The following is a 13442-nucleotide window of genomic DNA, read 5'->3' as shown; positions in this document are numbered from 1 at the left end:
GACAATTCCCTCAATCTCATGGCTTGGTTTTTGCTCTGACATGCACTGTCAACAGTGGGACCTTATATATACAGGTGTGTCCCTTTCCAAATCATGTCCAATCAATTGAATTTATCACAGGTGGACTCCAATGGAAACAGTATGGCTCAAATTTGAGTCTCATAGCAAAAGGGTCTGAATACTGTTTTACATTTTTAAACCATTAGAAAAACTTTCTAAAAAGGGGTGTTTTCGCTTTGTCATTATGGGGTATTGTGTTGTCATTATAGGGTATTGTGATGTCATTATGGGGTATTGTGTTGTCATTATGGGGTATTGTGTGTAGATTGCTCAGGATTTCTTGCAAATAAGGCTGTAACATAACAAATGTGGGGAAATTCAAGGGGTCTGAATACTTTCAGAATGCACTGTATGACCTACTGGACCTTCCTCTACAAGTAACGGTGCAAACAAAATGGTTGATAAACAAATTTAACAAAAATAACTGTTGATGAACAAACAAAAAAGATTAGCCTTTTCTCAGGAGCTAACGGGGAAACTTTACAACAGTTGATTGTGTACTGTAGGTGGCGGTAAACTAGACTCCTCCACACACAAACCATGGAGACCAAACTAAGATCTGGGCAAGATACAAAGAAATAGCATCAGTTAACTCGAACATGAAACTGTTTTTATAGGTGTAACTGCGTCAGATAATGTTAATACTTTCACTTTGACCAGGATTTTGGAATGTTGACTTTGTGGAATGAAAACAACCACCTACCAGTAATCTGGAGATGAATCAGGAAATGTAAGAACTAATCCATGAAAGGCATTTCACAATTCAATACACCATTGCTTGGATGAGAAAACATCCGATACAACAGCCAGACACTCAGGATTTAAGGAGTGCTGATGCCCTGGCATGGTGTGATGTGTGTAATAACACAAGATCATTTCTCAACCTCCACAGTGTGGCTGGTTGCACTGTAGACTATGCAGTAGGTGTTGAAATGAACACTATAAATGCACATTCCTTTCATTAAATTTAAGTTTGCTTCCCAATACTTTTTATGTCAATGTTCTCACCAAATAAATAATGACAGGGGAGTGGTTTTGACACAAGGCCTTGTGACGACAGTGGCTGGCAGAGCTGTTGTATGTCCAACCTTCCATGATTAGCCTACAACAGAGTTTACTACAGTACACCAGACACCATTGTTTATTAGACTAGATGAGTTTAGTCATCACACGAACAGGGTCGCAGATTTAATAGCAGGATACAGTGAAATCCTTCAACTCCGAGCTCCAACAGTGCAGGTCAAAAAGCGAAGTGATTGAAGCAATAATAAAAAATACAATATGAATTATAATAGATCAAAATAAAATAAAATAAAACGCATTGAATGCATTCAATACAACAGGTGTAGACTTTACAGTGAAATGCTTACTTACGAGTCCATTCCCAACAACGCAAAGTTAAAAAGACAAATATTTACTCAATTAAAAAATAAAACGAAATAACACAACAACAAACAAGTAAGATTATTTAATAAATAATCAAGGGGGTCAATGTAAATTGTCCAGGTGGCCATTTGATCAACTGTTCAGCAGTCTTGAGGTCAGAAACTTTTCAGGTGCCTTTTGGTCCCTGACTCCGTACCACTTGCCGTGTGGCAGCAGAGAGAACAGTCTTTGACTTGGGTGGCTGGAGACTTTGACCATTTTTAGGGCCTTCCTCTGACACCGCCTGATATAGAGGTCCTAGATGGCAGGGAGTTCGGCCCCAGTGTTGCGCCGTGCGCACTACCCTCTGTATCACCTTGTGGTCAGATGCCGAGCAGTTGCCATACCAAGCAGTGATGCAGCCACTCTTGATGGTGCTTTTTCAGGATCTTAGGGTGCATGCCAAATCTTTTCAGTCTCCTGAGGGGGAAGAGGAGTTGTCGTACCCTCTTCTCGAATGTGTTGAGGTGTACATATTTACACCTGTAACAATGATAAATGTCCATTGGGGGGTGGGAGCAGGAGGGGAAGAGGGGGAGCAGGTAGGGGTGTGCAACTATACCTTTTCTTCACACAAAATAAATACATTCCTGCAACACTAACTCAAAAAAGTTCTGGGACACTGTAAAGTCCATGGAGAATAAGAACACCTCCTCCCAGCTGCCCACTGCACTGAAGATAGGAAACACTGTCACCACTGATAAATCCACCATAATTGAGAATTTCAATAAGCATTTTTCTACGGCTGGCCATGCTTTCCACCTGGCTACTCCTACCCCGGACAACAGCACTGCACCCCCAACAGCAACTCGCCCAAGCCTTCCCCATTTCTCCTTCTCCCAAATCCATTCAGCTGATGTTCTGAAAGAGCTGCAAAATCTGGACCCCTACAAATCAGCCGGGCTAGACAATCTGGACCCTTTCTTTCTAAAATTATCTGCCGAAATTGTTGCCACCCCTATTACTAGCCTGTTCAACCTCTCTTTCGTGTCGTCTGAGATTCCCAAAGATTGGAAAGCAGCTGCGGTCATCCCCCTCTTCAAAGGGGGGGACACTCTTGACCCAAACTGCTATAGACCTATATCTATCCTACCGTGCCTTTCTAAGGTCTTCGAAAGCCAAGTCAACAAACAGATTACCGACCATTTCGAATCTCACCATACCTTCTCTGCTATGCAATCCGGTTTCAGAGCTGGTCATGGGTGCACCTCAGCCACGCTCAAGGTCCTAAACGATATCTTAACCGCCATCGATAAGAAACATTACTGTGCAGCCGTATTCATTGATCTGGCCAAGGCTTTCGACTCTGTCAATCACCATATCCTCATCGGCAGACTCGACAGCCTTGGTTTCTCAAATGATTGCCTCGCCTGGTTCACCAACTACTTCTCTGATAGAGTTCAGTGTGTCAAATCGGAGGGTCTGCTGTCCGGACCTCTGGCAGTCTCTATGGGGGTGCCACAGGGTTCAATTCTTGGACCGACTCTCTTCTCTGTATACATCAATGAGGTCGCTCTTGCTGCTGGTGAGTCCCTGATCCACCTCTACGCAGACGACACCATTCTGTATACTTCCGGCCCTTCTTTGGACACTGTGTTAACAACCCTCCAGGCAAGCTTCAATGCCATACAACTCTCCTTCCGTGGCCTCCAATTGCTCTTAAATACAAGTAAAACTAAATGCATGCTCTTCAACCGATCGCTACCTGCACCTACCCGCCTGTCCAACATCACTACTCTGGACGGCTCTGACTTAGAATACGTGGACAACTACAAATACTTAGGTGTCTGGTTAGACTGTAAACTCTCCTTCCAGACCCATATCAAACATCTCCAATCCAAAGTTAAATCTAGAATTGGCTTCCTATTTCGCAACAAAGCATCCTTCACTCATGCTGCCAAACATACCCTTGTAAAACTGACCATCCTACCAATCCTCGACTTTGGCGATGTCATTTACAAAATAGCCTCCAATACCTTACTCAACAAATTGGATGCAGTCTATCACAGTGCAATCCGTTTTATCACCAAAGCCCCATATACTACCCACCATTGCGACCTGTACGCTCTCGTTGGCTGGCCCTCGCTTCATACTCGTCGCCAAACCCACTGGCTCCATGTCATCTACAAGACCCTGCTAGGTAAAGTCCCCCCTTATCTCAGCTCGCTGGTCACCATAGCATCTCCCACCTGTAGCACACGCTCCAGCAGGTATATCTCTCTAGTCACCCCCAAAACCAATTCTTTCTTTGGCCGCCTCTCCTTCCAGTTCTCTGCTGCCAATGACTGGAACGAACTACAAAAATCTCTGAAACTGGAAACACTTATCTCCCTCACTAGCTTTAAGCACCAACTGTCAGAGCAGCTCACAGATTACTGCACCTGTACATAGCCCACCTATAATTTAGCCCAAACAACTACCTCTTTCCCAACTGTATTTAATTTTTATTTATTTATTTATTTTGCTCCTTTGCACCCCATAATTTTTTTATTTCTACTTTGCACATTCTTCCATTGCAAAACTACCATTCCAGTATTTTACTTGCTATATTGTATTTACTTTGCCATCATGGCCTTTTTTGCCTTTACCTCCCTTCTCACCTCATTTGCTCACATTGTATATAGACTTGTTTATACTGCATTATTGACTGTATGTTTGTTTTTACTCCATGTGTAACTCTGTGTCGTTTTATCTGTCGAACTGCTTTGCTTTATCTTGGCCAGGTCGCAATTGTAAATGAGAACTTGTTCTCAACTTGCCTACCTGGTTAAATAAAGGTAAAAATAAAAATAAAAAAATAATAAATAAACATTAGTGCAACATATTTGGCAGAAAATCTTTTCATCAATGACAACAGAAGTGCAACGCTATTTGGCTGGCAACCACAAGTAAATTAGCTTACAATGTTAAAAGCAAGATATGTTTTTCTAAAACGATGCTTGGCTATCATATTTCAAATGTTTACCATAAAAAAAAAAAGAATGTAGCTAGCTACATTTCATAATGTTTTGGTTGAAGATAATCTTACATTTTAGTTTGCTACAGGAGAAAAGCTACCCAGGAGGAACGCACAGTAGAAAAGTAGCCTACACATCAGTCAAAATGCTGGCTGATGGGTCGTTCGCGAACGAACGGCTCTTTTTGAACAGATCTTTTTGGTGAACGTCGGGAACCGAAACGCATTAGTGAAAGAGCTGTTCATTTGGCTCCCAGATATGCATATTGCTACTACTGCTTTTTAAGATCAAAACAACAACTATCTGCAGACACGTTACAAAATGATTCTCTAAGAGGGTGAATCCGCACTGCAGAAACAATAATTAGTGGGGAGAGAGCATACATTCTGGTTCACGCTCAGTTTTACAACGCGGTAAAAAAACAAAAACAAAAAACAGGTGATCTAATAATTTGCCCAGGTAAAAATGGATTTCATCGGACACAATGGGAGCCTACTTTTGGGGCTTTGTATTGGAGATGGGTTCTAGGTGGTTCTGCAAATCATGGTTCTAAGTCATATGGTAAGGATTTTAAACCAAATAAGCCCCCACATTTTTTTTAAGTGAACGGACCCAAATGAGCTGGTTCACTGAAAAGACTCGGAATGCCCATCACTAGTGATCCAATGAGGAGAGCAAAGATATTTCATCCGAGTGGAGAAGTGCAACCGAAGCACAAAATTAGCCCTATTACATTCAGAATTTGTAGCCTAGCAGAATTTACAATAAGATTTTTTATTTTTAGTATCTGCATTTACAAAACGCAGATATTTTTTCTTTATTTTAGCAGAATCATGCGTTAACACGATCCCTGTTTCAATAGCACAGAGATACTGTATTAACCCCAACCCAGACATCAGGTTATTCAGTACCACAGAGAGATACAGTATTAGTCCCAACCCAGACATCAGGTTATTCAGTACCACAGAGAGATACAGTATTAGCCCCAACCCAGACATCAGGTTCTTCAGTACCAGAGAGATACTGTATTAACCCCAACCCAGACATCAGGTTATTCAGTACCACAGAGAGATACAGTATTAGTCCCAACCCAGACATCAGGTTATTCAGTACCACAGAGAGATACAGTATTAGTCCCAACCCAGACATCAGGTTATTCAGTACCACAGAGAGATACAGTATTAGTCCCAACCCAGACATCAGGTTATTCAGTACCACAGAGAGATACAGTATTAGTCCCAACCCAGACATCAGGTTATTCAGTACCACAGAGAGATACTGTATTAACCCCAACCCAGGCATCAGGTTATTCAGTACCACAGAGAGATACAGTATTAGTCCCAACCCAGACATCAGGTTATTCAGTACCACAGAGAGATACTGTATTAACCCCAACCCAGGCATCAGGTTATTCAGTACCACAGAGAGATACAGTATTAGTCCCAACCCAGGCATCAGGTTATTCAGTACCACAGAGAGATACTGTATTAACCCCAACCCAGACATCAGGTTATTCAGTACCACAGAGAGATACAGTATTAGTCCCAACCCAGACATCAGGTTATTCAGTACCACAGAGAGATACTGTATTAACCCCAACCCAGGCATCAGGTTATTCAGTACCACAGAGAGATACAGTATTAGCCCCAACCCAGACATCAGGTTCTTCAGTACCACAGAGAGATACTGTATTAACCCCAACCCAGGCATCAGGTTATTCAGTACCACAGAGAGATACAGTATTAGTCCCAACCCAGACATCAGGTTATTCAGTACCACAGAGATACAGTATTAGTCCCAACCCAGACATCAGGTTCTTCAGTACCACATAGATACAGTATTGGGAATCAGTAAACACAGATTGTACTGAACAAAACCTCGACCCTGCCAACATGCAATCGCACTCTCTCCGATAAAGCACAGGAGATCTGAATCAGCAATCTCTCCTCCTTTAAGCTCAATTACCACTTGATTAAAACATTCAGACCTTACTCCAACATATTATTTTCACAAACATGCGCCAATCTTTCATATGTCGACTGGGGCAATTTTCAGATGTATGACATTATTCGTAATGAGTTCACATGAATTACTCTCACTTAGCAACAATAAACAGTCTCACATAGTAACAATAAACAACGTTGTTGTTGTCGTCACAGATCTCACATGGTCAAAACGAAGCCACACCTCATGTCTATAAAATGAAAACTGAAAATCTTGTTTCCACCCATCTCATAAAGTGCCCAAGTTTCTCTAGAAATCCTAGCTCCATTCAACACGGTCACCAGTGATAAATAGGCCTAAAACGCCACCTATTGGTGAGAGTTTGTGGCTTCTCCTGGCATCTGTCTCTATGGAGGAAGACCAACCAGTATGAAAAGCTGGAACATCCTCATTGTCTAACTACAGAACAGACAGAAATAACAGTCTGTGATCAAATTCATTAACTTACCTGATATATAACTAAATGTAAAAAACAAAAACAAGGACTACTTTCACCACAAATCTGATTTATTTTGTCTCATGTATGGTCCATCTTAAAGTGCAATGCCACTGCCAACATAAGCAGATGATGGCTTTTACATTGTTATTGTAGTTATTGCTCTTATGATTATGTACAGCACACAGGGGGATGACAGGTCATTGAAAGCTTAACACTTGACAGTTTTCTCATGCATCAGGAATAATACATAGTACCGTGTACAATTGGATGAATAAATTGATCTTAGTCCCAGCTCCAGAAAAATACTTTTTACAAGGCTGTCCAAGGGAGACTATACACCAGAGAATGGCCAAAATAAATATGGTATTACTGCCATCTTTGATATAAGCAACTTAAATCAAACAAGACACGACAAGGAAAGACTACCAAACGTAAACAATGTCGCCATAAAAAATGTTTAGATAAAAGCTCTCTTTGTATTGTCTGAATTGGTGGATCTCGGTAATAGCAATCGACACTGCGATCAAATGCAATTCATAGAATGTTAAAAAATATATATATTCAAAATAAATGCATATTGCATAACTACAGGAAACCCATGTCAAAATCAAAAGACAGAGTTAGACTAAAAGTTAAGAATTTCAACGGCTTTCACAAGGACGACCGAGAGGCCTCATGATGCCATAACCTAATAAAAAAGTTCCAAAAGTGTAATTATTGATCTAGTTGGAGTTAGCGGTGCTGCTGGTGTCTAGACTCCGGTCTACCTCCTGTCTGTGCAGAAGATCTGAGTTCAAGTTGCGCGTTTCAGCGATGAGACGTTTGACCCCCACCATCCACTGACTGACCTCGTTAACATGGTCAACCATCAGAGCCCGATGGACTTCATCAGCAGCGTCCCAGTTCCAGCTCTTCAACTCTGACAGGAGCATAAAGACAGGAGCAGCACAGATGCTTTTTGGCTAATTTAAAAAAAAAAATTTCATTTAAATGGGTGAGCCGCTTATTGACCCATGTATTTTTCCTCAGCAGAAATATGACATCTATCAAAGTGAACAGGTTCTCCTACCTTGCACCAGTCCATTCATTCTTCGTCTAACAGGAAGTGACAACTTCCCAGACCTCCACATGTCCTCAAAGAGCTTCAAGCGCTTCGCCACATCGTCACACACCTGTTTCTGCAAGGGGCACATGTCAAACATTCAGCATTTTGGTTGGTAAAGCAGTGAGTGTCATTTCACCCTGTACACAATAAGAGCTACACATTTCTCATGGCCAGATGACATCTGACAAAAATTACACTCGATTTTAGTTTTGGGTTAACCGAAATGACAGAACTGCATACACAATGCTATTTGTAAATGGTGTATCAACTGTGGCTGGGAATTCTAGAGCTAGAGAAATCCTTCTTACTTTGACTGTGTGTCGACAAGCTGTCAGTGCCCAGTTGAGAAGAGTAACTACGTCGTCGACATCTGGCTCACTTTCTGATTGGTCACTGGCAGACTCTGTGTGCTCTACCACATGGCAAGGTGGTGGAGATGTGGCCATCATCATCACCCCACTAACAGGAGGGGCTGCAACCTGACATGGCCGAGGGGGTGTGTTCATACTACATGGAGGAGGTGCCAGTGGGTTGGTAGGAGGAGTCATCAGAACTGTTGAGGTTGGAGAAGTTCCTGGGACCGGACCTGTGGATTAGTGATGCGTGGTATGACTCATAAGCCACAGTTATATCTGCGGGCGGTTTAATTCAATAAGACAAAAGTTGCAAAAGGAGAGTTGAAAATAAAGAGAAGAGAGGGACAGAAAAGTAACGTTTGGGAAAGATTTGGTGAAGGGATAAAAGCGGACGATAGTAGTGACGGCTGTTATGTGTGATGATTGTGAGGCACTATACAAATTCGACAGTTACAAGACGGGACTTCAAATAGGCCTATGGCATGTCAAAGAAACTGTAGCCTACTGTTTAGATGGGTTAAATGGAAAATTACATTTGTACATTGACTAACCAGAATAACCGTCTGTTTTTTGGCAAACTCCAAAGACCTCGATTCGCACTAGTCCTGTGCGAATCGACATCCCTGTGTTTTAAGAGAAATGTCTGGGTTTTACAGGTGTAGCTCACAGTTTAAGCAAGAAAACAATAACTGATTGGATAAATTGAACGAAGTGCTGCACATAGCCATATGAAGGGCCTACATGTATCAACTTTCACAGGGAATGCTTTTCTTTCTTTTACCTTTGTTTAACCAGGCAAGTCAGTTTTAAGAACAAATTCTTATTTTCAATGACGGCCTAGGAACCGTGGGTTAACTGCCTGTTCAGGGGCAGAACAACAGATTTGTACCATGTCAGCTCGGGGATTTGAACTTGCAACCTTCCGATTACTAGTCCAACACTAACCACTAGGCTACCCTGTCACCCCTATGAGTTTTTGTTCGAATGAATTGAACATCGCCATCATAAAACAACGATCCTACCCTTGCTGTTAATAGATGGCAAAGCAGCATACAACGGAGCTAAACGCTTAGAACACGTTCACTTTCTCCTCCATAGCCTAAAATATCATAATGACTACGATCACACTTCCTCAATTCAAATATTATGGCGACACTATTCCAATGATGATTTGGTATGGTTTAAAAACTTGGGAACCAAGCTTGAGTTATCAGTGTAGCCTGTTATTGCCTGGACTTGTTCAAATAGCATCACAACTAGAAAAAAAAACTTCCAGTCTTCCGTCAACTGTCATAAAAATAAAATAAAAAAAGTAGATTTAGAGGGCAGTTTGAAAAAAAACATATCCCATCCAAATCATCCTCTGAAATAAGACATTCTGGGAAATAAATACATAACCAACATTCTGTAGTAATACTAGTCCCATGTGAGTAGGGCTACAGCCTTAATGATAACTCCTGCAGAATTATGCATTTATTGGTGTAAAATTATACACCAAATGTAGGCAAAATTGGGACTTGGGAACAAGAGTGGAGAAATATGATTTATTTCTGCATCTTGAGAGAATGCAATGCTCAGAGACACGAACTGTAGAGGTGCTGTCTTCATCATCAAAGCATAATAATAGCTGATAGCACTTCAACCACATAAAACATGCAATATTCTGAAATCTTATCAGAAACACTTTGGGTGGTTTTCAGCTTTCTTTTTCCTTGCAACCAGTCAAACTGATGTCATTTGGACATTTTGCACAGAAAATCTTTCCTGTTTGTTTTTGCTTTATTGAATTTTCTACCCAGTCCCTAAACATCTTTGCTCCGTGAAAGATGACAGAATTGAACCAATGTCAACTAGATTGAAGCATTCATTCTATCGATCTTTGACATTCTGTTGAGCAAGGGTTTATTTACTCTTCTTGGGCAACATATGACAAAAGAGGAGCTACATGCATCTAATTATAGAAAAATGGACTAACAAATAGCTACCAAAATGTCTGAAATTATAACCAGAAACGTATCTAAAATCAGGCAAAACAAAATCCTGCACCCCATGTCAAAAAATTGTTCTGCAGTCTGACTGTAGCCTATAGCGCCTATTCTAGAGTTAGGGTTGGGATTTTCACTTTATCACATATAGTCGGGCGGTTGCGGATGGGTTGTTGGCAATTGAGGGCAGGTGAACAAACGGAGGACCCCGCACCACTACTGTGGATAAATAGAACCAGGATGATTCATCATCTCCTCTGACATTCTAGGGAAAGTCCAGACATCAGAAAGACAATCACACAGCCCCTGAGTAGACAGCAGAGTACCATGATACTCTCAAAGATTAATGGATTTCTAAACATGTTCAAGGTGTGAATGTATACATTTCTATTCCGACAGTCTAGAGAACGTACTGGGGGATCCAGTGAGTTGAGGTGGGGGCACTCTCTTGTTGAGAGGGGTCCTCTTGGGTGCACCTTGTGCTGCTGTCTGCAAACCGTAGGAAAACTGTGGAGGGTCATTCCAGCCCCGCTCCTGGTTACCTTGGGTAATAAAGCCAGTGAGAGTTTTATTTCAAAAGACCTATCAGAATATGAGAACAGATGGATGAAACAACCATTAACCAGTTAGCTTGTAGTACACATTCAGTCATACACGTGATCAAAACTGCTTATAATCATCACCAACATAATGTGATGTACCAGTAGTCATACTCAAACTAGATGCCCTAAAGCACTGGGGAGACAACTAAGGTGAAGAGCATTAATTAAGTAAAGGCAAAAGCATATTCAAAAAGTTTTTACAACTTTGTTAGCTAGCTAGCTAGCTAGCTAACTAACTATCAAACTAGCTTGCTTCTGCTAGTATGCCTTCAAACTAAGTTCTCACCATAGTAGAGTTGCAGTAAACTGATACCACCAACATGTATGTAATTACATATTCTAGATAAATTAACACAGTAGAAGCATTCAATCGGACAGAAAATACCTGGTTTGATGTAAAGGTCCTCAGCCTCCATTGCTTATTTCACAAAATAAAATAAACTCTCCACTCGTTTTCCCGGACACGTGGACAGGATGTTAAACATTGACATAACTCATATCCGGTTGGTGAGTCGAACATAATACAACATATTTATAACTAACCAAAGGTAGTTCATCTGTGTCTGTGTGTGTTACAGTGGGAGCAAATGAAGCATAGTGAGCAGAACAATAAATGAGGTTGGCAACGGCTATTGGTGCGTTGTATCATTTATTTGCATATTTCCGTTAGGGAACGCCTCTTATGTGAAGTGCGCGTGTACACAAACTCAATTCCACCCTGCACTCCATCTAAACAACGCAATTGTTTTACAACTTTGGCAAAACGACAAAACGTAATGCACTGTGTTTGTAACATATTCTAGTTCTGTGAACAGAAACATTTATTGAGAAAATTAGAATAATTCGGCACAACCCATAATTAGATTTCCTCACGCTACAATATTAGATGGTGGGAAAACATTCAGCAACTATTGGTCAGCGGTTTGAATTTTGTCCAAGTTTTCAGAGATTTTTTCATTGTTGACATAAGACTGTAAAAACACCAGGAAATCAGCTCCAAGATGTTTTAATTTCAGAAATCTCTTCCCAAGTATTCCCACACATAATAGAAAGACACACTACCGTTCAAAAGTTTGGGGACGATTAGAAATGCCCTTGTTTTTTAAAGAAAATATAAAATAATTGTCCATTGAATTAACATCAAATTGATCAGAAATACGAGAAATTGCCAAAAAACTGAAGATCTCGTACAATGCTGTGTACTACTCCTTTCACAGAACAGCCACAAACTGTCGCTAACCAGAATAGAAAGAGGAGTGGGACGCCCCGGTGCACAACTGAGCAAGAGGACAAGTACATTAGTGTCTAGTTTGAGAAATAGACACCTCACAAGTCCTCAAATGGCAGCTTCATTAAATACTACCCGCAAATCACTAGTCTCAACATGCTGGCCTTCTAGGCAGAGTTGCAAAGAAAAAGCCATATCAGACTCAGACTGGCCAATAAAAATAAAAGATTAAGATGGGCAGAAGAACATAGACACTGGAGAGTAGCTCTGCCTAGAAGGCCAGCATCCCGGACGCCTCTTCACGAGACTGGTGTTTTTCTGGTACTATTTAATAAAGCTGCCAGTTTAGGACTTGTGAGGCGTCGGTTTCTCAAACTAGACAGATATTTGGTGAACAGCGGTGTACGAGAGTTTCAGTTTCTTGGCAATTTCTCGCCTTCATTTCTCAGAATAAGAATAGACTGACGAGTTTCAGAAGAAAGGACATTGTTTCTGGCCATTTTGAGCCTGTAATCAAACCCACAAATGCTGATGCTCCAGATACTCAACTAGTTTAAAGAAGGCCAGTTTTATTGCTTCTTTAAATCAGAACAACAGTTTTCAGCTGTGCTAATATAATTGCTAAATGGTTTTCTAATGATCAATTAGCCTTTTAAAATGACAAACTTGGATTAGCTAACACAACGTGCCATTGGAACACAGGAGTGATGGTTGCTGATAATGGGCCTCTGTACGCCTATGTAGATATTCTATTAAAAATCAGCCGTTTCCAGCTACAATAGTCATTTTTGTCTAGACTGTATTTCTGATCAATTTGGTGTTATTTTAATGGACATTAAGGACATTTCTAAGTGACCCCAAACTTTTGAATGGCAGTGTATGTGATCGTATCCAAATAATATATTGATTGGATTTATATAGCTCTTTTCTACCAACTGAGGTACTCAAAGTGCTTTATATAGCAGAGAGAAATTCACCTCATTCGCCATCAATATGTAGCATCCACCTCAGTGATGCACGGCAACCCTTTTTGTGTCAGAACGCTCACCACACATCAGCCGTCAGGTGGAGAGGTGAAGAGTGATATACAGTGCATTCGGAAAGTATTCACACCCCTTGACTTTTCCCACATTGTGTTACGTTACAGCCTTATTCTAAAGTGTTTTTTTTTTTTTTTTTAAATCCCCTCATCAATCTCCACACAATACCCCATAATGACAAAGCAAAAAATGTTTTTTAGACATTTATCCACATTTATATCAAAAATACATATATGGCGCT

The 13442-nt window shown here is 40.8% G+C and overlaps 1 protein-coding gene across 2 annotated transcripts; it reads right to left on the bottom strand.

Moving 5' to 3' along the window:
* Positions 1-6935: 6935 nt before the first annotated feature.
* Positions 6936-11535, bottom strand: LOC109874236 (steroid receptor RNA activator 1). Of its 2 annotated transcripts, none has more exons than XM_020466065.2 (5): positions 11319-11535; positions 10745-10873; positions 8299-8576; positions 7955-8063; positions 6936-7847 (listed from the first exon to the last, which is right to left on the bottom strand). In XM_020466065.2, the coding sequence occupies exons 1-5, from the start codon at positions 11347-11349 to the stop codon at positions 7774-7776; spliced, it is 621 nt and encodes a 206-aa protein (XP_020321654.1). In that variant the 5' UTR covers positions 11350-11535; the 3' UTR covers positions 6936-7773. The 2 variants fall into 2 exon arrangements, with proteins under 2 accessions (XP_020321654.1, XP_020321653.1); XM_020466064.2 differs by having other exon boundaries at positions 6936-7804; positions 11319-11532.
* Positions 11536-13442: the final 1907 nt, after the last annotated feature.

The sequence above is a fragment of the Oncorhynchus kisutch genome, linkage group LG29 (genome assembly GCF_002021735.2).
Source record: "Oncorhynchus kisutch isolate 150728-3 linkage group LG29, Okis_V2, whole genome shotgun sequence".
NCBI classification, from domain to species: domain Eukaryota; kingdom Metazoa; phylum Chordata; class Actinopteri; order Salmoniformes; family Salmonidae; genus Oncorhynchus; species Oncorhynchus kisutch.
Note: the sequence above shows the minus strand (reverse complement) of the source record. Positions and strands in the feature narration are given on the sequence as shown.